General features: G+C 40.3%; 1 protein-coding gene across 3 annotated transcripts; it reads right to left on the bottom strand.

Annotated features, from left to right (window-relative positions):
- Positions 1-889: 889 nt before the first annotated feature.
- bcl6aa (BCL6A transcription repressor a) lies at positions 890-16366 on the bottom strand. Of its 3 annotated transcripts, XM_068319784.1 has the most exons (10): positions 15608-16366; positions 8665-8757; positions 5103-5274; positions 4693-4914; positions 3649-4602; positions 3200-3381; positions 2927-3094; positions 2711-2841; positions 2303-2440; positions 890-2214 (listed from the first exon to the last, which is right to left on the bottom strand). In XM_068319784.1, the coding sequence occupies exons 1-10, from the start codon at positions 15633-15635 to the stop codon at positions 2071-2073; spliced, it is 2232 nt and encodes a 743-aa protein (XP_068175885.1). In that variant the 5' UTR covers positions 15636-16366; the 3' UTR covers positions 890-2070. The 3 variants fall into 3 exon arrangements, with proteins under 3 accessions (XP_068175885.1, XP_068175886.1, XP_068175887.1); XM_068319785.1 differs by lacking the exons at positions 8665-8757; positions 15608-16366 and adding an exon at positions 7119-7179; XM_068319786.1 differs by lacking the exons at positions 8665-8757; positions 15608-16366 and adding an exon at positions 5392-6264.
- Between the last annotated feature and the right edge of the window lie 5169 nt (positions 16367-21535).

The following is a 21535-nucleotide window of genomic DNA, read 5'->3' as shown; positions in this document are numbered from 1 at the left end:
ATTTTTTAAAAGATTTTTCGAATAGCTGTTATTATCATGCACCGTTTGAGGGTGGAAGAAAGGACTTGGACTAATTCTTCTAGTTAAAGGTCCCACCCTCTGAATGCTGGAAGAAAGGAGGAAATATGACTAACAACACAATTATCCCTCTTTGAAGAGCAGACTCACTTGAATCATTCAGGTTTTAGGGCAGCTGTTTTCACCTGAACACAGAAAAAAAAAAATCCTGTTTACTGTATGTGAGTAGCACTGGAAACAGGACAAAGTAGAATGTAATAATGGACACAGACCAATGGAAATGAACTGTTTAATATTGTAATTATGGAAATATGTATTAGTTGTGAATGTAATGTTCTGATTGTGTCCATCTGTTTGTTTACTGGACTTTTCTGATGTCTGCAGCTGCAGTTTGTCTTTGCTCTCATCCTTTAACTGTTACAGCAGCAGCTGAGCCTGGCTCTGCCCTGGTGTGTGGGACAGGTAATGTCTAATAATAAGAATATAGAAATCTAATATCTACGGCTCGTCACTTGCAGACACAGAGATGAACTACCACTTCATTCATTTTGATCTTCAAGTGGGTTCGTTTAAGTGCTGGACAGTGGTGACATGTTAAGTGGTTTTATGGATTGTTAAGATGTGAGCAGAGTTAAAAAACAAAACACATCCGCCAGTCGACTGCAGTAGGAAGAGAGTTTTCAGAATAAAATGAAGATGCCAATTATAAGCAAAAAACTATTTATGGATAAAGTTTTATAACCCAATAATCTGTAGAGTTTTATCGTGATATATTTGATGTTATATTTTGTGGCCATCTAAGATTACATTAACAGTATGTGCATCAATGTTCAGAAGTCTCTAATATGACAAACTCACACTGGGGTTAATACATAGAAATCCAATACGTTTATTTTACATTCATACATCTAAACATTGTAGAATAATAATTGTAATGCAGTTTAAAAAAGTCAGATCCAAAAACAATGAGGATGATTTAGGGTTGGTGACAAGCGTTAAAAAATATATATACAAACACCCAGTCACACAATCACACAGGGATGGAGGACGAGTTATGTCCTTGAGTTGTACCTTAATACAGCTGGGCTGAATGGAGAAGAGTTCAGTCACCGGAGAGAAAGGCACATTGAATACACAGTGTATGTACAAACCGAAATGTTGACACCTACACAACTCTACTACAGGATCTAGAACAATGAGAAGAACTGTAAACCTTCACTTATGGAAATCAAAAGAACAAAAACCACATCTATACAAATACAATTGAAGCAAAATATTTTCTTGGTTATAACCAAGCAGTACTTTGAAATGAGCTTCAACACATCGATTGACTCTGCCAGCAGAGAGCAATCCCACAGATATAATTACACAATATGTCACAATATTTATGCAGTTGCCCCCCTTCATGTGCGCCGACAACTGGCAACGGTCACAGAGCACCTCGTGCATATCCCCGCCCGACGGCAGTCGTCCGATACGCTTTACGTTAAAACCCATCACAATGACATTTCCCCCGCTTCACATGAGTGTGGCAACTTGACGTGGTGCAACAAGTACGTACATCTACGTAAAAATGTAAAGACAAATCTGTACAGCGGCAAATATCCATATCTTAAAATATATGTACCACCCGTCAATCAAAATTTTCAATACTTTCAGAAAATTAAGTCTCTGATATAAAATACTATATTTTCAAAAAAACTGATTGTTTACATTCCATCCTTCTCACTTCTCACAAAATAAAGCTTTATATACGTACCGTCAAAGCTTAGAAATGCTTCCATCATACTCATATAGTTATATACCTAATATATATATATATATATATATATATATATATATATATATATATAAATAAACAATAAAGTGACTAAGATGCCGTATGTGGCTCTACGTTCACATGTAGTGGAAACCCGTTTAGAATGGCATACGCAGCCAATTTGTTTAAATGAACACAGTGTGGCACTACAATTTTGGATGATTGTACAAGTTGGGGTCTTCAAATGCCAAGGTCAAGATTGCCTCTCTTAAAAACTTCTCCCTCCTTCCAGCCTAACATGCCTTGGTCAGATCGGTGGGCATGTCTGCCGCTGACATACGGTACTGGATCTTTGTGTTGGTGATGGCGCCGTGCTTCTGTCGAAGATGCAACCGCAGCTGACTCTTGTGGCGAAAGTGTAAGTTGCATTTCTCACACTGAAAAAAGAAGATAGTGTGTTAATTTAAGGGCACATTTACAGTCTACTTACATCTTGAATATATCTTTAATGTGGTGAAGACCTACATGGTAGGGCTTTTCTCCCGTGTGAATGCGCAGGTGGCTCTTCAACGTCTGCAGGTGACGAAAGCGTGTTCCACAGATCTCGCATGGATATGGCTTCTCGCCCGTGTGGATCAACACGTGGGCGCGGAGATGAGCAACCTGAACATGAGCGAAAAAAATAAATTCACCTCCTTTCACGGCGACCAAGGAAAGTATCGTTCTAAAATATTATAATCCGGTGATAACTAGAACTGCTTGAACATCGGCGGTGTACTGGTGAGCGTGCTGACACATTCTTATAGATGCTCATCAATAAATTATCAGCATAAAAGTGAAAATAACTACCCACTCCTAGTGTACTATAGTATATTATTAGTGTATTAATGCTACTGACACTAGGAAAACATTTTTATCTCGGCGTGTTCTTACCTGTACAAAACGAGCTCCGCAGGTCTCACATTTGTATGGCTTCTCTCCTGAGTGGATGCGCGTGTGAGTCTTGAGGTTAGCTGGTCTGTTAAACTGAGCACCACAGATATTACAGCGATACGGCTTCTCTCCTGAAAAACAGAGTGACAATCATTTAAATTCAGCAGTGAAAGTGCATTCCCTCACCAGGCGTACGGGTGTGACTCCAGGTCCTACCTGTATGGACGGTCTTGTGGCTGGCGAGATTGCCCTTATAGCGGAAAGCAGCCTGGCAGCGGTCACACTTGTATGGCTTGTCGCTGTGCACTTGGAGCATGTGTTGTTTCAGGGCTTCCTCCTCAGCAAACTTGGAGTCACATTCATTACAGAAGAATGTGCCGTTTTCTGTCCGAGAGAAGTTACAGTGAAGTTCAACCACTACTCCGAAAAAAATACACAGTAATCTTCGATTTGTTTTTGTTGGTGATGATTAGAATGCAAGAAACTCACCACAGCTGGAGTCTGAGTATTCCGAGTGCAGCTCAGCCATGTCCTCCGCCAGACGGGACCTGGGGGTGTTGGGACAGACGTCTGAGTGCTGTTGGGACAGCGTGCCGCAGGAGGAGCAGTTCAGTCGGCTGGAGAAGTGTGGAGGGTGGCCGTCGCCATTCCTCAGAGAACCCTCCAGTGCACTATGGACAGAAACAACATCTTTGAAGTCAGACAACAACAAAAAAAAAACTTCAGATGAAATGTAATTCCAAAATAAAGTTCCTAAAATTATTCTAATGAAAATCAAGAATCCAAAAGAAAAAAAAATTTAGGGGGAAACATTTGGAACCACAATATACAAAAAAACCCTCACAAATGTCCAAATCCTGCTAAATCTTTAAGAAAAAAATACATTTTGATGCCGCTCTGAAGCAAACAATGCAGCTATGTGTTTGCTTGAGCCTCACCTGTTGATTATGTTGTTGAGGCGACTCGCCTGTGGCACCGGCAGGTCCTCGCTGTGATCGCTGCTCTTGCTCGTGGTTTGTGGGTCGAGGTTCTCAGAGTCGCTGGGGTGGAGGTAGGATTGCAGGCCAAGACGCTGAGGTGAACGAAAGCCGGGGTCCTCTTCTTCCTTCGCGCTCTGATTCAACACGATGAACTTGTACTTCTTCCAGTTGCGAGCTTTGGGATCCTGCGTACCTGGCGGAGCTTGCGCCCCGGTGGCTTGGGACAGGCCGGCGTTCTTGCTGCTGCTGGACTCCGTTGGCGAGTTGGGCTGGCAGTCTGACTTGAGGGGGCTCTGGGGGCTGCTCATGAGGCTCTTCCGTCCAGCAGAGGAGATTCCAAGCGGGTAGTGCTGATGGATCGGGTCTTCCTCTGTCTGAGGAGTGTGATCTTTGCCAGAGTCTTTCTGGTGTTCGAGGGTCAACACAGGGAACACACGTTTCCTTGTGCCGAGAGCAATTGACTGGCTGAGCCCCTCGTGGCTTTCCCTCCTCATCTCATCATCTCTCCCTACTTCCCTAGAAGCGTAGGTGGTGGAGTGAATAATACTGGATGAGCTGGTGCCCACTGCCCTGGCATACTCTGCTCTGCTGATGTTGGCGGTGTCATGCGGAGAACAATGCTTGTGGTGGATACCGCTCTTAGAGAGGTCAGCAAAAGCATTTTTGGCATCGGCCAGCTTGCAGAGAGGGAAAGGGAATCCCGGCATGGGAAACTGCCCATAGAGATGGTAGTTGCTGGGGGTGCTGACCCCAGTGAACATGTTTGAGCCGTAGGGTCTCCCATCCCTGAATGGAGCTACGCGGCTGTGCAGACTGTCAACAACATCATGGGGCCGGTAAGCATGGACATCCTGAGGTAAAACCAACGGACTGACCAAAAACTCATCTCTGGGCAGCTTGGCAGACGGATCGCTGTGAACAGAACGAGAAGGTGGAAACACTTGACTAATGCTAACTGATGATAAATTTGACTGATATAGAACAGGAGTGTGTTCTGCCAACCTGGACTTGATAAACCTGTGGCATGTGTCGACAACATGGTCCATCTGCAGATAGATGGCTGTGTTCATGATGGCCATGATCAGACTCTCTTTGAGCGTGAGGCGGGAGGTGTACATGAACTCCAACAGGATGGCAAAGCCTTCTGGGTCGACCTTTGGGTCCAGACTGATGGCATTGAGGTTGCACTTGTGGGAGTCAGTAAAGATGGTGTAAAACAGCCCACTGCAGACACGCAGACACACACGCAGACACACACGCAGACACACACGCAGACACACACACACACACACACACACACACACACACACACACACACACACACACACACAGGGAGATCAGAGAGAGAGATCAGTGACTTTATCCTCACACCAGGGCAGAACTCTGGCTCACACCCTGCGATCGACACTCACCTGCAAGCCATGAGGACAGTCTTGTGTGCACGAAACTGCTGTCTGTTCACCAAGATCGTGACATCTGTTAGAATATCTCTGCTACGCAAACGGTTCAGGTTGAGCAGGACATCGCTGGCATGGCGTGTGAATTGTATGCAGCTGTCTGCTGCGCAAGCCATTTTCTCGAGTTCTGCAAAAAGAGAAGAACATAAAGGATGATTTTACAGAGACAGTGTCATCGTGTGGATCACACACGCCACCCTGCATGGTAAGGCTAACATCCTTATGTGTAATGGGCTGAACTTACACATGATCCTCTGTCCTGACTGTGGCACACAGACGCAGCCATTCCTCCAGAAGGCGGCGCCATTTATTAAACAAACACTGTCTAGACACATTTTTACATTCGCTTTATTTGTTTTCCCTCTCTCTCCCTGTCTGTCTCTCAACCACTGGTTGATAATTCAATAATTGAACGAGGAAGGATATAATGCAGAACATTCAAATTGACTGAAAAAAAAAATTGATGCTACAATATTATTGTCTTATTTTTTGGGGGGGAAATATAATAATGAATTACTGATTTATTTACGCAGTAGACAAAATTAGATACATTTAAAAATGATGACCAGATTTATTAGGAACACCAGCTCGACATTAAATCTGAAAAGTTTGGTCTTCTTTTCTCTCACTTCACTGACAGCTGCTGATACAATAACAAACAGTTTGAGAGAGCTCCTCAAATTACTGACAACTTGTTTTGTTGCTCATTAAAGTCAGAGAATTTTAGTGTGAACCGCAGAGACCTCCCATGACCGAGTCTCCAACACCACAGCCTCATCTACAGGCTTCCTGCTTCGCTCTAATAACATTTGCCACGGCGTGTTTTTTGGGAAACCATGCAGCTTTTAATAAACACATTATAGTGAACGGCTTGAGTCGAATCTAATAATTATTTACTTTAGAAGCCGAATTCGAACTAATGACAGATCTTCAAACTCAGTGTCATCCATGAAGTCTGTAACTGGACACGTCCGAAAATAGAATCAGGACAGAATGCAGCCTAAATAGACTGTTTATCCTGCGATCCAGATGGGTCAATAACAACCAACAATGCTTAAGAGCGAAGGGCATTTTTAGAAAATTATTATCAAAGCAAAAACTACACAACTAACGCCAACTAGGCATTAAAGTATTCAGTTAATCGCAGTGGCAGCGCACACACTTGAGTGTTTTTGGGGCCTGATCGTGTTTTGATTCTAACAGTTCCTCAGCGTGACTGAACCTCCGACAGTCTATCAACGCTGCGCGGTCACGGTGGAAACACAACACACAACTTGTGCGAAGCCGTGGAGAAAAAAACAAAACAAAACACCCCGCATTCACCCATCAACACAAATGTTTCCGCTAAAATGACAGTCTGGCTTTTCGGGGGCAGTCTTTATCGCTCCATCAGCGCTGAAGGAAACATGCAGACTGCTTCCACGCTGCCAGCAAAGTTGGTCTGACAGCGCGCGCGAGCCGCCACCGCGCGAGCCTCCACCGCGCGAGCCTCCGCCGCGCGAGCCTCCGCCGCCACGCCGCGTGTTGACACCTGAACGTCACATCTCCGCGTCAGAGCGGAGGGCGGCAAGTGGCGCTAACGCGGTCAAACGGCCGCTGCCCGGTCGCTGAGCAGCATTTACACCCCCCAAGCATCCTCATTTCCTCCAGCGTCACTACAACTGTGCACCGGGACCGCGGCGGAGCGACACACGGGTGCCTCCGCGGAGGGAGGCTTTGCAGTCTCTGCGGTAAACTGCTCCGGCAGCGGCCGCCACATGAGCTGTCAAAGAGCGCGGCGCAGCGCCTGTCATTCCGGCGCTACTTCGAGTTTCAACTCTGCGCCGTTCAAACTGCCAGCAGACTCTCTCTCACACACAGAAACACTCAAAACAGCACAGAATTTCACATAGTCCTGTCTAAAACATCACCATCACACGCCTCGGAACAACTTCGCGCCAAATTATAGGAGAAAGGAATTTAAAAAATCACCTGGTAGCGCTTTCCTAGAAACTTCTTGCATCACCACTTCTAAGAACCCCAGTTCTAAGAATCAGACGAGCTCAATTCTCGGAATTTGAGCCTAAGACCGTACCATTTTATCTTTTCAGGGGAGAGACGTTTTTTTCCGACGCGACCAAGACGGCAGATTTTCTTATCGATTATTTCAAAACATTTGGGTCACAGTGATTCTCATAGAAAGCAAAGTAAAACTATGCAGTCTAATTGAGAAAAATAAGAACTATTATTTTGTTAAATATTGTTGAAAATTGTTTCACATCGCTTCGAACCCCCCTGTGTTTGGTAGAGTCCACAGTCACAGGACGTCGAGCCGACGACGTCACTAGTTCCTTAAACCCAGCCCCCGATATTCTCAGAACTAATTTATATTCTATGATTTAAGCGATGTTCCGTCCCGCTTCCTCTCTTCGCATCGAACACACAGACCCTCCGTGTACACAATAAGACATGACAATAAGGCCAGAGCGGACAGGTCGCTGTGACAGACTCGTCTTTCTCCTCATTCTCCCTCTTGTAGCCAGACACGCTTCCGCTGCGCGGACTTCATAGCTGGGGACTGCTGCGATCCATCACCGGGGCTTTGTCGAACAGGAAAGATTTAATACATTTATTTCTGTCTGCAGACAGTCACTTGAGCTTGTGTCATGTGGATGTGATTGTCAAGAGAATGTGGTTTGCATGATCGATTTGGCACTTGTTCGGTGGACTTTTCTATTTTCATCTGCGTGTATAATAACATAATATTCGCTTATAAAGATTACTGTGACCGACTGGATCCAACTAAGAGTAAAACTCTGCACATTCATTCTACTTTAACTTGACTTGGGGATTACTTTAAACTGTACGTGTTGCAAAAAAGTGATAGATCACCAATGCAAAACATTGACCTCTAAGATCATGTGAATGCAATCAAAAATGAAAAATAAAGCCGCTGGTTTGGATGCTCATTATTATTATTATTATTATTTAAAACGCCAAAAGACTTGTTACATACTGTAAGAAATCCTGCCATTCTTACAATCCTGCTGTGTATGCCGCTGGAACCATTTCACCAGCCTCTTATCTGTCTTCTAAAAATGTTTTCTCCTTTCTGAGGGAAAAAAAAACAATTTTTTTTTTTGAATGGACAACTTTGTAGGAGAGACTGTCTGGGAAATTGTTATCAGGTGATGTTTACACTTATATAAAAACATTGTTCATTGATAAACTGAAGGAGAGATTCCTGGAAAATTAATTAAATGCATTGCTGTGATTCCCCCCTTTACTATTTAATTTGAGACGTGTACTCCCTGTTGCATCATTTCTTAGAGTTGGCAAGAATAAACTAGTTTTTCTTTTCACTTCACAGCTCACTAGTCTTGTGTTTCATCTGACTGTCTTTGAGTTTGAAACGTATCACCAGACAGATATTAGTTGGTGCAAATTGACAAGTTTGTAATTAATGGTTAGGGAATGTGTGTGACAGCATTACAAAAGGTTAATAAATTTGTGCAATCATTTACTTTGAGTGACACACCTTGTAAACTTTGTGTGTGGTGATTCCAGACCACGGATTCCCCGTCCTTTCTCATCCTGTTCACTCCATGGCACAGAAGGAGCATTTGTTGAGCTGGTAATACGTAAAAACAAGTTTTTACAATCAATAATAAAATGTATTCATATTAGTTTCTAAAAAGATATGAATGTGTTCAGTCTGTTTAATTTAAAATACAAAAAAATACATTATTCATCCATGATGCACAATTTCTGTTAATAACACCTTTCAAAATGTAAAGTTTATTTTCTGTTGTTTTCATTTTTCTCAACTATAGAGTCTTGCAATTTAAATAGCCTCGTGGAAATCTATGAATTTAATGTTTGATTTAAGAAGTTGATATTCATATAATCGCAAATTTAAATGATCAAATAAAGTGAAGCTTGATCTTAACCCCAGTCAACATTAATTAAAAGTAAGTTGTAGTTATCTGTAGTGGATTTTTATTTAACATCCGTAAGCAATCCACATGGAGACTTTAAATGCATTACTTACATAAAGACATTATTATGTACATTTTCAAGTCTTTCAGGAATAGCTTCTATATTTCCCATAATAAAATTCTTTGTTTTCACAATGATGAAAATGAACAGTTGAGATTATCTGAATTTTATTTTCCTCATGACTAAAATGAAGAGATTTGTTTCCACAAAATTTATTTTTGAGAGAGATTTAAAACATATACTTGACAGACTAATGCTTAAATGAGGTTAAAGTGACATAAATCTTTGTCATTGGATTACAACAGACTGCTATAAGCGTTCCAAAGGAATGGGATGCAGTGCCTTCCTTTTGTTTTTTGTGTAACCCTTTATGTGACGACACACTCCACTGTAACAGACATCTCCCTACGGATTGCCTGCGCATCCGCCCATCTGGATCAGGCATCCCACTAAAAACACTCCAGGTGTTCATGTGCCATTGGGGAGAAAAGTCTCCAAAATAATTAAGACGCACGCTTTTACAGCAATCTCCGATTCAGCACTGCCAAATAAAGACTATCTTGAGCTCCAAACAAAGAGCAGCGTCAACTTTATTTCAATCCACTTGGGGGATGTTTAAGGCGCGCTCCAGCACACTTATGCATAATGCACGGCCATAAACCATCCAGGAGTTAGGAGCGAGATGTGTAATTTACCGAGCCCCATGCTGCGCCCAGCTATAGAAGGATGAGATAATTACTGCAAATACTTGGCAAACTCTTACTCAACCAATTCCTAGCAAAAATAAATGACCCACTTACACAGGACAGGGAAGGAGGGCAGGGTCACTGATTGTTGCCCCACACCTAAATGGATACGTATGGCTCACGGGGCACATTGTCACATTATGCACAGTTTTTCCACTAATCCTTGATCTCCATTCAGGATGTATGATTGAACAACAGGTCATGACATTGTGGTCATGGTCTCTTTGTCCAGACATCATGCTGTTCAGAAACAATCACAGCTGAAGCATGCTGTGACAATGATTCAAGTCTGCCCGGTCTGTAACAGCTGCACATTAAAAAGTACACTTCTGATGGAGGGCGAAACATCTCAAAGCCGTAGCATTGCCTCTACTTGGTGCATGATAGGTCATTGAATAGAAATGCCCACTGACAAAAGCCCGAGGCCCGGAGGTTGCCTCACTTTTTTTTCATAAACTGCACACTTTTGTCTCGTTTCACAGCAAATTTCTGCCAACTTCAGTGTTCATTGTCAGCAAAGATGTGAGTGTAGAGTTTTGTTCTGAGAGACATGATGCAACCCAGCTGTAACACCAAACAGATAATGCTGGTAGCTACAGAGGTCTTTTTAGTTCCTTTCTTTAAAAGAATTTCTTTTTATATTGTTAAGTTTCACTTTTTTTTAACTCCATGCATCCCAGACGCATTTTGTGTCCAATTCTCCACAATAAAGTCACCCTTTGTTAAACAATAAACCTTACTGCATGCCTTAATTGTGACACAGCTACATTGTGTCTAAATAAAGACACTTTCTTCTGACTTTAAAACATGTTTATAATATGTTCTTTAATTTCTGCAAGCATATATCACAGATAATTTAAAACATTAGTTAAATAACACCACCTGAAATAATTAGACAGTGAAAATTTCAATAGCATTTTCTCTGAAGGCTTCCACATTCGGAAGCTTTCCCTTTATTATTTAACCGACAAACAGGCAAATCATGATCTGATGTCAAACTATGTCTGTTAGAAACAATGCTGCTGTGTTTCTCTGCATCCAGACACTCCGGGCTGAGAGATAATCCTACTTGACAAGGCTAAACACACTGAAAGATTACAAGCAGTACTGAGTTAAGGAGATAATGAGCTGACAGAGTTTTACAATTATCTAAATTGAGTCCCTTGATTTTACACAGTGCTGTTAATTGTGAATTTCTGCAATCTGGCAATGTATTTTATTACAGATTGTTTCAATGTGTTCCCCTTATCTTTAATATTTAGCTAATGCACTCAAAAGCTATGCATGTACCATTAAGGAGCATCAACAGGACAAGTGTTCCAGCTCAAGTGGTTTGTACGAGTCTCCATGGATCGTTAAAGGCTTTTTAACAGTTTTCTTATTTTGCTTTATCAGTTATTTCAAAAGGAAATTTCACACTGCAAACAAAAAAACAAACATACAAACTTTGGAGGTTTCAGCGGTGTTCCTGTGTGGATACACCTCCAGTTCACCAGCATGTCTGTGCAAGATACACGCTAAGGTTACAGTCAGAGACGGGCTGTTACTGGGTTAGAATTCCAATTTAGTCAAATCAAAGCATGTAGATTCAGGACTTTCTCAAGGCCAGATGAGAGGAGCCAGGAATGCAGCCTGCAGAGTCCAACTTAATGGAATTTTCCACACATATCAGAAACAGTCCGTTGTCAGTGTGCCATCTGCTGGATGATGGATCAGCTACCACTATAAAACATGCAGTATACTGTACCATACAATAAATATCTACCATCCTTTCAAATCTCTTTATGACATTATGAGTGTTTGCGTTCCTTCCTCTTTTCTCTCACATGCCCAGGGCTGCAAAGCGCTGGCGTTCCAAGAGCACACGAGGAGGAGTTGTACAATTTGAGAAAACTTCTGCACAGATTAGCTTCAAAGCCTCGCTACGTGTCTCTGCATGGATTCAGCTTGGTATTTAACCGATATAACCACACTTGGTGATGGGGAGCTTTAGTGTAGATAGTCAGATAGTAAACAAGAAGGTCTTTTTTCTTTGCACCTCCCTCAGTAATGATTCAATAAGAATCCTGTGTTTGGATCAGCCTCCTTCCCTGCACTGCTGCCATGACACCTACCATACTGGGTGTGTGTAGGAGAGGTTGTATGACTTTTTCCATACATGTCACAGAATCTAATATTTCTAGTTTTTCATTCTTTTACTAGAAAAGTACCTGTATTCTAAGTTTCTTGAAGAAGTTTCACCTCTCATCCAAGTGGCTTGTTCAGTTGAAGAAGCCACTTGGATGAGAGAAAGAAACTTTCTTAAAATCCAGTGGATTGATTTAAACAGCTTTAGATAACCATGACCTGGATAACCGAGAACCTACACAGACATCCTGTATTTTAAGGCATTTGCTTCTCACCATGAACACTTCTACTTCTCAGGGTACTTATGTTAAAAAACTGATGGAGAAGTTTGAAGAAGAAAATTTGCTAAGAATAATCTGGTTCACGATGTTAAGACATAACATCTGAAAGTATCAAAAGTACTGAGGATTTTTGTCAATAATGAATTGTGAAATGGTCAAATTTAATGCCAAGATATGAGATATCAAAAGTATGTGGCTAACAGCAGTAAATAAACATTTCAAACAGTGTTAGCTGGTAATAGATATTGGTGAAACGCATAATTTAAGCTTAAAAACATTTTTTAAGACTTCCAATAATTTTAACACTATTTAAATACAGTTAAAATGAGTAGCATTGATAGCATTAGCTTAAAGTGACGGATTAACAGATATAATAATTAGCATTCAATTATAAGCATTCATTAGAGTAGATACCACCACAAAGGCCCAACAGCCCCCTATAATTCACACAAGCGTTAAACCAAACACAGACTAGCCTCTAAAAAACAGTGAAATCAGATTGATGTGGATTTTTATTTTCATCCGCCCCAAGTTTCACACAGTTGTAGATGTACACCTCTATATATGTCTATTTTCCTTTCAAGATCCATGCTTGATTTTATTATAAGGTTAAGGAAATGTCATAAAAAGTTTATGTTACAATCTTAAATAAGAAGAGAAAAATCCTGCATCCAACTTTTACCCAGTTTTGCACAACTTCTAGCTTAAGTCCCATTCTCCAAGTTTCATGAAAATCTGTTCAGTAGATATAATCCTGTGGACAAAGCAATCCACTGACTGACCAATTTACCAAAATGAACCATTAGCAAACACTTTCGCCACAGATTTAATTTCAAGTTTCACACTGTTAAAGCAGGAGAGGTAACATCTCTACCGTATTTCTATGAACTAGTGTAATTTTCTATCATTAAGGCCCAAAGTTGAGGAACCAGTTTGAATGCCTTGTTTACAGACCTGCATACGCATCTGGAGGGTTTGTGGGTGTAAAGACAAAGCACAGAAATGCTCAGTAGAAAAACAAACAAAAAATTCAAATGATCAGAGTTTGCAGAAACTCACTCCACAAAGTCACATGTGGGGTTTTGTTTCTGAGAACTCGGCTTCCATCGTATTCCCCCTCAAAACTGTTGCAGCTTTCTGCTGGTTCCTGCCTCTGTCATGGTGTAGCCTGATTTTGCTGTCAACTATGTCAAATTCTCCTATGTTGTATTGCTCTTGCTGCCAGGTCAAAGTAGGTGCATGCTTCTAATGCCAATAGCTGATACTGGTCTACAGGGCTGGTTCAACAGGAACTACAAACACCTAGCTCCAGGCCACGGTTCAAGGAATACAAAGCACAAAGCAGCAGTGGTGCACATCCACCGCCTCAGCCCTCTGTGTCTGAAATATCAAAAAAATATGAGTGTAATCCATGTAAACACTGCTCAGTTTCTAACTAAACACATATATTTAACTGATATTTATAAACTGTCATGGAATAAATATTCTAACAATATTTTAAGTAAACTCTAGATTAATTTTTGTTTATATTATGAGAAATCTGATCCTTCACATATCTGAGATTCCATCTGCATCAAATACTCACAACCTCTGTAAGTTTAGGGAGTAGCTTCATGTCAGCTTGTTTAGGTTTCCTCAAGCCAAAGCAGTAAATGGACTTAAATCCAACATGGAAACATGGGATTGGTGAGGATGAAAGCGATCCCACCAGGCCCCAGAAGTCAACCACTTCACCCCCCCACCAAATAAGAAAACCTCTGGGTACTGACTTGAAAGTATAGTCCTGCATTCTTATGAACTATCAGATTCCCGCATTAATTCACAGATTTAAACTGAGACTAAGGAAAAAACAAAATTAAAGAAATATTACTCTGGTATATAAAAAAGAAAAGAGTAATGTGTGGTAGTTTGCATAAAATATGTAATTATAAATTGAGCTGCTCATGACAGTGACTTTGTTTTCTTCACGCCTACACCGGCACTTCTATATGAAACCAATCAACACTTCCTCCTTTTAAATTCCAAAAAACCTCCTACTCTTTATGTTTGATAGAAACAAATCAACTCATATAAGCATCGGGTCTCATTAATATGCATTTATGCTAATATGAAATGTAGAAGTGAACACATCTTTGATTGGAATACATTTTAACTGTTGTATAAACAGCTACTGATCCTCCAAAGACCAGGTGATTTCAGATGTGAAAGCAGAGTGACTCCTGTGCTCATCACATTCACACGATTGTTATCAGCTGCTCTTTGAAATGTTCTGAGCTTTGCATGCATTTTTTGATCATCCTTCAATGTGTTTTTAACAGAAATTCAGCCTGACAGGTTTCTTCAACCATAGAGCAGATCACTCATGTTCAGCCCCTGTTCAAACATTAAGAGTTTAGGTAGTCTGTATGTGGAAGTAGAGAAGTATTTAATTATTTATTATTATTGTTTGGACATAGGTGTATATTAAAAAACCACAGGCCTTTGTTTCCAGTAACTTTTATGCAGATGTGAAAAGATTCTCAGGGTGATCAGCATCCATAAAAATCAAAAAGGTCTCTCAGATCACTCAGCTGCTATCTTGAAGCTAAATGCCTACTTTACATGTTTTACATACTGCAGATAAACCTATGGCAGCATTACATACTGTATTCTGTACTCTCATTTGCTTATCAGATGTCAGTTGTCTTATCGCAGCCCGTGTCTGCTGTATGTTCTTTCATGTTTGCATGCCTGCTTTTGTTAGTACTATGACTGACCTCATGGTTCAGCAGCATATTGATTTGATCTGTGCGATTAGCAGCTTGCAAACGTACAGATCATCATTATTAGTTTAATTTCAAATGGAGACTAAGGGTTTTAATTTTGTGGATTTGTGGGGTTGTTTGTTGGCTCCAGGTTGAGAGTGATAAATAACAGTAAGTACAATTATATGTACTTCTCATATTTCATGACACAACCTGCATAAAGAAGAGCGTTTTTGCTCATGAAAGACAAAGAATGAACACTTTTCTTATCAGTCTGACTAATAATTCAAGTCAAAAATTATAATATTAGTTGGATAAATTAGTTTAATTAAACTTGATATTTGTATACAGTTTTAACATACAGTAAGTCGATGATTACAGTCTTTGTAACAATATATGACAAACATTAGCTGTATAGCAGCAAAGATTAACGTGTCAGACAGGATTGGAGTTAATTAAAATTAAATAATTAATTTGTTATTAAATAAAGGTTTCTAATGAATACATTATAGTTTGAGGTATTTTGGTTTTCATTGCACTAAAATGTTGCCATTTCATCAGCAGCACAAGAAAAAAAAGCTCACCTTTTTTCTGCAGGAAGGAGTGAGGCATGATGGGATCTGTAGTGGAAACCAGGAGCAGAGCCTTGAGGTCAAAGCTACCAGTTCAGGATGGAGAAGGAGGCCTCTCCTGTAGAACCAAAAGTCTTTTTAATGGTAGCAGTTAACTTTTCTACCTGACTGTGGTACGATCCAGAGAAAAACACAAGCTGCTTTATTGTTTTCGCCAGAGTTTTATTTTTCTGGCAAGTTGCTAGATGATCCAGGATGTAGAGTCTGACTGGTGCCCAAGTCTCCCTCCCTCTGAGTGGCAGCTAAAGCTGGAGGGATGAAGCTGTCTTCAGTGCAAAAGGGCGCCGGGTCTGTCAGAGCAGCTCTGGTGAAGCCTCGTGTCTGTCATTGTTCTGCAGGATAGGGATGCTTCTGGAAAGGCGGCCACAGATGAAGTGAGTCAAGTCGACGGAGCACGCTTCATGTTAAAGAAACGGTCCACAGGGCATCTCCTGCTCTCTGAGCTGATAGGCCGCCTGCACTCTAGCGTTCATTGATTGTAGCACTCGGTCGCTCCACTTTTCCACGAATGCTAAAACTGTGGTGCAGGCTCAGTTTGGACAAAAAAAAGAGGAGAGATTAAACAGCCTGTAAAATAATCCCAGTATTTCTATCTATAATTCATTTGAAAGAAGAATCTGAAATCCTATTAAACCTCAGGAGAACTAACCAGAGAGTTGCAGTGCCTTTAGCGTGGAGGAACTCTTGGAGCTCAGGCCATCTGCCAGATCAGAGTTTTTCATATACGGCGATGACACATTGTTTTCTAAACAGAGCTTTTATACAACAAACATTTCAGTGTCCTAGAGCATTAATCTACCTAAGCTTAACTCAATCCATGGAACTAGATATTGCTCTTTATAACTTGTCCAGTGGAGGGGGTGTTATTACATCACACCAGCTGTCACTTCAACCTGGCACAGCCAATAGGAAGGTCAGTTATGTGGCTGTTGGAGAGGAAATTAGGGAGGAGAAAAAATACTGTAACGTTTGGGAAAAATCTATATTCCTTTTAAATTCTGACAGTTAATTAGAGTGAATGTAATCAAATTGCAGTCATTTTTATTTTTATTTTGCATAAGCACGACCCTTTTCCAGGGATAAAGCACTTTACTGCACATGAATCCATAACGTCAGTGTAAGAGTATCAGTCTATAATCGTTCTTGACACCTGATGTTGAACTCAGATTAAATTAATACACATGCTGTCTGTGCAGATAAGCTCACCTCAGCGGGTAAGGACTCCCAAAGCTCTCGCTATTAGCAGCGTTACATGGTGCACAAATTTAAAGTGTCAGCATCAGACACTGAGTTGCTTATGAGTGCTGTCATCATCACAGAAAAATAAGAGATGAATGCATCGGAATGTGCACTTATAAAAGAAGAGCCAAGCATCAGAGGAAGATGAGATGTATATGGGTTTTTGACAGATTTGTACACTATGTTCATCGCAGCCATGGGGTAATCCATTGGATGAGTGGACTAATATTCAGGCAATCCTGCTAAAGCCAAATTAGTTCAACACATTTCCATCATAATTTCAGAATAAAACAGCCCCAACAATTTGAGCTCTTGGGATAGTGACAGCAAATGACCGGTGAGCCCTCAGATCCCTGTGATCCAGGGATAAACTTCTCATAAAGAAGCTTAAACCTCTGAACTGACACACAAATAAAAGCCAACAACAGGTCACACCGCCTCAGAGGAAAAGTTTGATTACTGTATTGTCCTCTTCCTGTCACTGGCATTCACAACGAGGCAGACAGAACCTGGGCAAAGCTGGTGAAGAATAACAATAGAGACATCAAGACCGACTCGAGTCCATTGCATAGACCCTCTTCTACTCTGGGAGGCTTATAAGAGGATGGCTTCAGCAGAGCAGTGTGAGTGACCTTAATCATCAGACGGATATTTGGGTTTTATTCGGCAGCAATGCGATGCACGCGGTCATCACTGTGTTTGACTGGCAGGCATAAAAAATGAAAGGGGTGCAAGGTCGGTTTGCAAAGTGCAATCCATATCATCCCGTTACAGAGGCTGCGCCGCCATCGGCCCCGGGCCAAGCATTTTGATGTTGATAATGATGTCGGATTATGCTGTCATCTGATGTAATTTCGGCCTGCATTAAATTAACAAAAGTGGGATCAACTGAATTCTTTATGAGGAAAAAGGAGACATTCTTCCTTGCAACCTTCCAGATGCAAACTTAATTTGAATTCCTGCTTTTTTTTTTTTTTTTTTTTGGACCAGGCACTTTATGTTTTTGGCTTGGCCTTTCTCAAGGAAATACAAAGGTCAAGGATTCACAGCATCTTTGCTCTCTACTATATGCCTTGCAGGAATTCATATCAGTTAGGTCTGGAAGTTGCAAACAGTGACCCTACAGGGTCTGCAAACAAATGCAACACCTACTTTGTTTTTCAAGAAAACACAATGTTTAAGAAAGAACATGTGATGTGAGTGATGTATACTGAATTTAAAAGCTTTGTATCCATCAATCCGTCAAGTCTGTCAATGCCACTTGAATTATTTGCAGCACTTACGGATGTGAGGTCACACCTCCCATAAACTACATGCCATATCAGACGGACACGGTTTCCTGGAGCACTTCCAGGGCGTTCGGGTGCATGATAACCTTTATGAGGTAGCAGACCACAGGTAGTTATCACATCAGTAAAGGATAACACTTGCTTGTCATTTTCACTTACCTGCTATCAAGTGGATCTGTAATATAACTCCAGTACTGGCCATTGTTGTGCCAACAATGAAGCTCATTGGTATCCATGGCAGCTCCTATCAGCTCTAATAAAGGTCACAAGTGTCTAATCTTGTTTTTTGCATTAGCTGGCATTTATAGAGTGAAAGAAATTACAGTTCTAAGAGAAGCATGTTCTATATATAATAGATGATTCAAAATTACATCCTGTGTGATGTTCTTCAGCACACAAATTAAAAAATCGGTGAATTGAAGAAAATGTGGTGTTATGTCAAAGGGGAGAGATATACCATAATTAGAGGAAAGCAAAATAATCTATTTCTGTTGATACTGTATTTACATCACATATTTACTTGTTAGAGTATTATGTGGTACAGTTGATTACACAAAACACACATTATATACTGTATATATACACAATCAAGGCCTGCTTTTCCACCCTTCAAACATGGATGGAACTCTCCATAAAGTCTTTACAAGCTCCACTTGTTCTTTTTATCTGGTGACATCTGTCTTTCACACAGAAACTGAAAACACTTAAGAACTGTCAAAATCCCTGCAGTTGTTTGAGGTATATGGAGGATATTAATTTCACTAGTTCTATCATAAAATCCCTGTAAGAGACATCTGCGTCTATCTTGGCAGGGTGAGGGTTAGGCTAAGGATAGGCTCCAAAGGCCACCCACATAAAAATATCTTTATTGCTCATTCAAACTTTGATTTTATATAGTGTTTACCTTACTAATTATTAATACCTGACTTAATGTCGTATTTGCATTGCTATTCTTTGATTATAGACAAACACTATTTGAATAATTTATGATGTTTGTATCTCATGTAAGCAGTCAAATTGAGCGTGCTTCATAACCAAACAGGAAAAACAAATGGTGGCATTTTTTTCTTTCTTATTCGTAATATGTGGGCACAGCTACAATTTATCCTTTTAAGGTAAGTGATGACAATGTTTTAGTAAGTCTAAGCTTCCACTTTATTTTTTATTCATTATTACAAGCTGTAGAATAGGAAAATGTTGTCTCTGTCTCTGCAGGTTGAGTGCAGACTATCAGGACTCTCTTTCGGGGAATGCCTCCTTCGTGCTTTTGTAGATTCGCAGTACAGGATAGTCATCATGGCTTATGGTCCAGAAATGCAGTTCTACTTGTCTTTACCTCATACGGGAACTCAGACACTATTGTGATCTGTATCCTGAGCTGAAAAGACAAACAGGAAGTGATTCACTGAATTTAACGTCTCATCTTACTTGTGGTTGGTACAGCGATGTACTGAGTTGTGGCTTTAGGGACGTGTCTGAATTATTGAAATTATGCTTCAATTTAATTAATTTAAATCAAGCTTTTACTTTATCTATCTGTCTGTCTGTCTGTCTGTCTGTCTGTTCATCCGTCTGTCCATCCATCTATCTGTCAAATCTAATCTATCATCTACCTACCTATCTACCTACCTACCCATCCATCCATCAACCCTTCCATCCATCCATCCATCCATCCATCCATCCATCCATCCATCCATCCAGTGATAGTTGTATAATAATGGTATTTAAAAAAACAATCAAACTATCTTACAATATTAAATGAAGTCAAAGCCATTTTTGGATCCCATCTAAATAAATTGAAAAATAACATCGAACTTCTATGGGTTCTCGAACAATTCCCCATCCCTCAAATGTGTTTCATGAATGTCCAACCAGTATTTTTCCTGATCCTGCTGACAACCTAACAAACTAACAATTAAAGGCTTTCAGTGAGATTGTACCTCCAACAAACACAACGGCCTAAACTGCTGAAATCAAACCACACCAAAATCATACAACATTTAAAACTAAAGTAAAAAAAAAAAAAGATACCACAGTTTAAAACAAGTTTAAAATGTACCACAATACAAACCCATACATGTACAATAATTAACACCAGGATAAAAGGAAAAGAAATTACAAAAATGACAATTATAATTAGTATTCATTGACACATTTATCCAGAAATGCTCACAGAAAGTTTCTTACAGCGGCATGTTGATCCAGATCAGTTTGAAAATCTACTCACTGCTTTTCCTTGTAAAGACTATCTCTCTACCCAAATGTCACTGAAATCCGATGTTAAAAAACAACATCAACAACCTTTTGAGATATTCTGCTAACAAGGAAACAAACAAGCAGACAAACAGTGATGAACACAACCTCTTTGGCAAATAAAGCACAGTTGTAGTTTCAGACTAACACACACTGTGGTTTCCTTTAGAGCATTCTTTCATCATTCATTCAGATGTGACTTGTGACCTGTGGTATACACACACACACACACACACACACACACACACACACACACACACACACACACACACACACACACACACACACACACACTCTCTCTCTCTCTCTCTCTCTCTCTCTCTCACTCTCTCTCCCTCTCTTTCATTGTTTTTTATTTTGTAATATTTGGATGAAGAAACTTATTCTCAGCAAACATTACAACGAGAGTCTAGCTTTGATTTCAGGATCCACTTCTAACCTCCCTTGCATCCAGCTGTTAGAATAACTGTTCCTGTTCAGCCTGCAGGCCTCTGCTCCTTACAATGAACACTATGTTGCTGCAGTTTTGGCTCAGAAAAGATCAGCTATTTTATGATTAACTTTTGTATCTGTTTTACATTGTTATTGAAATGGCTGAGATGTCTGCAATTCTAGGTTTTTGTTCGATAAAATCAACCAGAGTGCTAAACTACTCTGTTGTTGCTGAGGAACAGACTGAATCCATTTTCCTCAGAGGTAAGACAGTTGATGATGATCATTGAAAAAAATAAATGCCATGTTAAATGGCAAACCTCAAAAAAAGACTGATTTCAGGATTTAGTATCAAAACCCTGCTACTTCAAAAACACTTCAAAGATGCAGCATGAAGCTCAAGAGTGTGCATCATTTATGCTAAAACCTTTGCTGTAGGCAGGGATTGTCGCTGTCTACCATTTTAATACATATTTACATGCTAAAACATAAGAATTAGAATTCATTAGTGTAATCTGAGGTCTACATCTAGATTGGGAGTTGTTTGATTAGTAGCTTTGGGACATTGTTTTTGTAGTGAGTCTGCCTGTCTCCAACTTTTGTTTTTTCCTTATTTGGCATGACTCTCTGTAATATGGCTGTGCTTGAAGACTAATCTCTGCTATCT

This window comes from Antennarius striatus, chromosome 7 (genome assembly GCF_040054535.1).
Source record: "Antennarius striatus isolate MH-2024 chromosome 7, ASM4005453v1, whole genome shotgun sequence".
NCBI classification, from domain to species: Eukaryota; Metazoa; Chordata; class Actinopteri; order Lophiiformes; family Antennariidae; genus Antennarius; species Antennarius striatus.
Note: the sequence above shows the minus strand (reverse complement) of the source record. Positions and strands in the feature narration are given on the sequence as shown.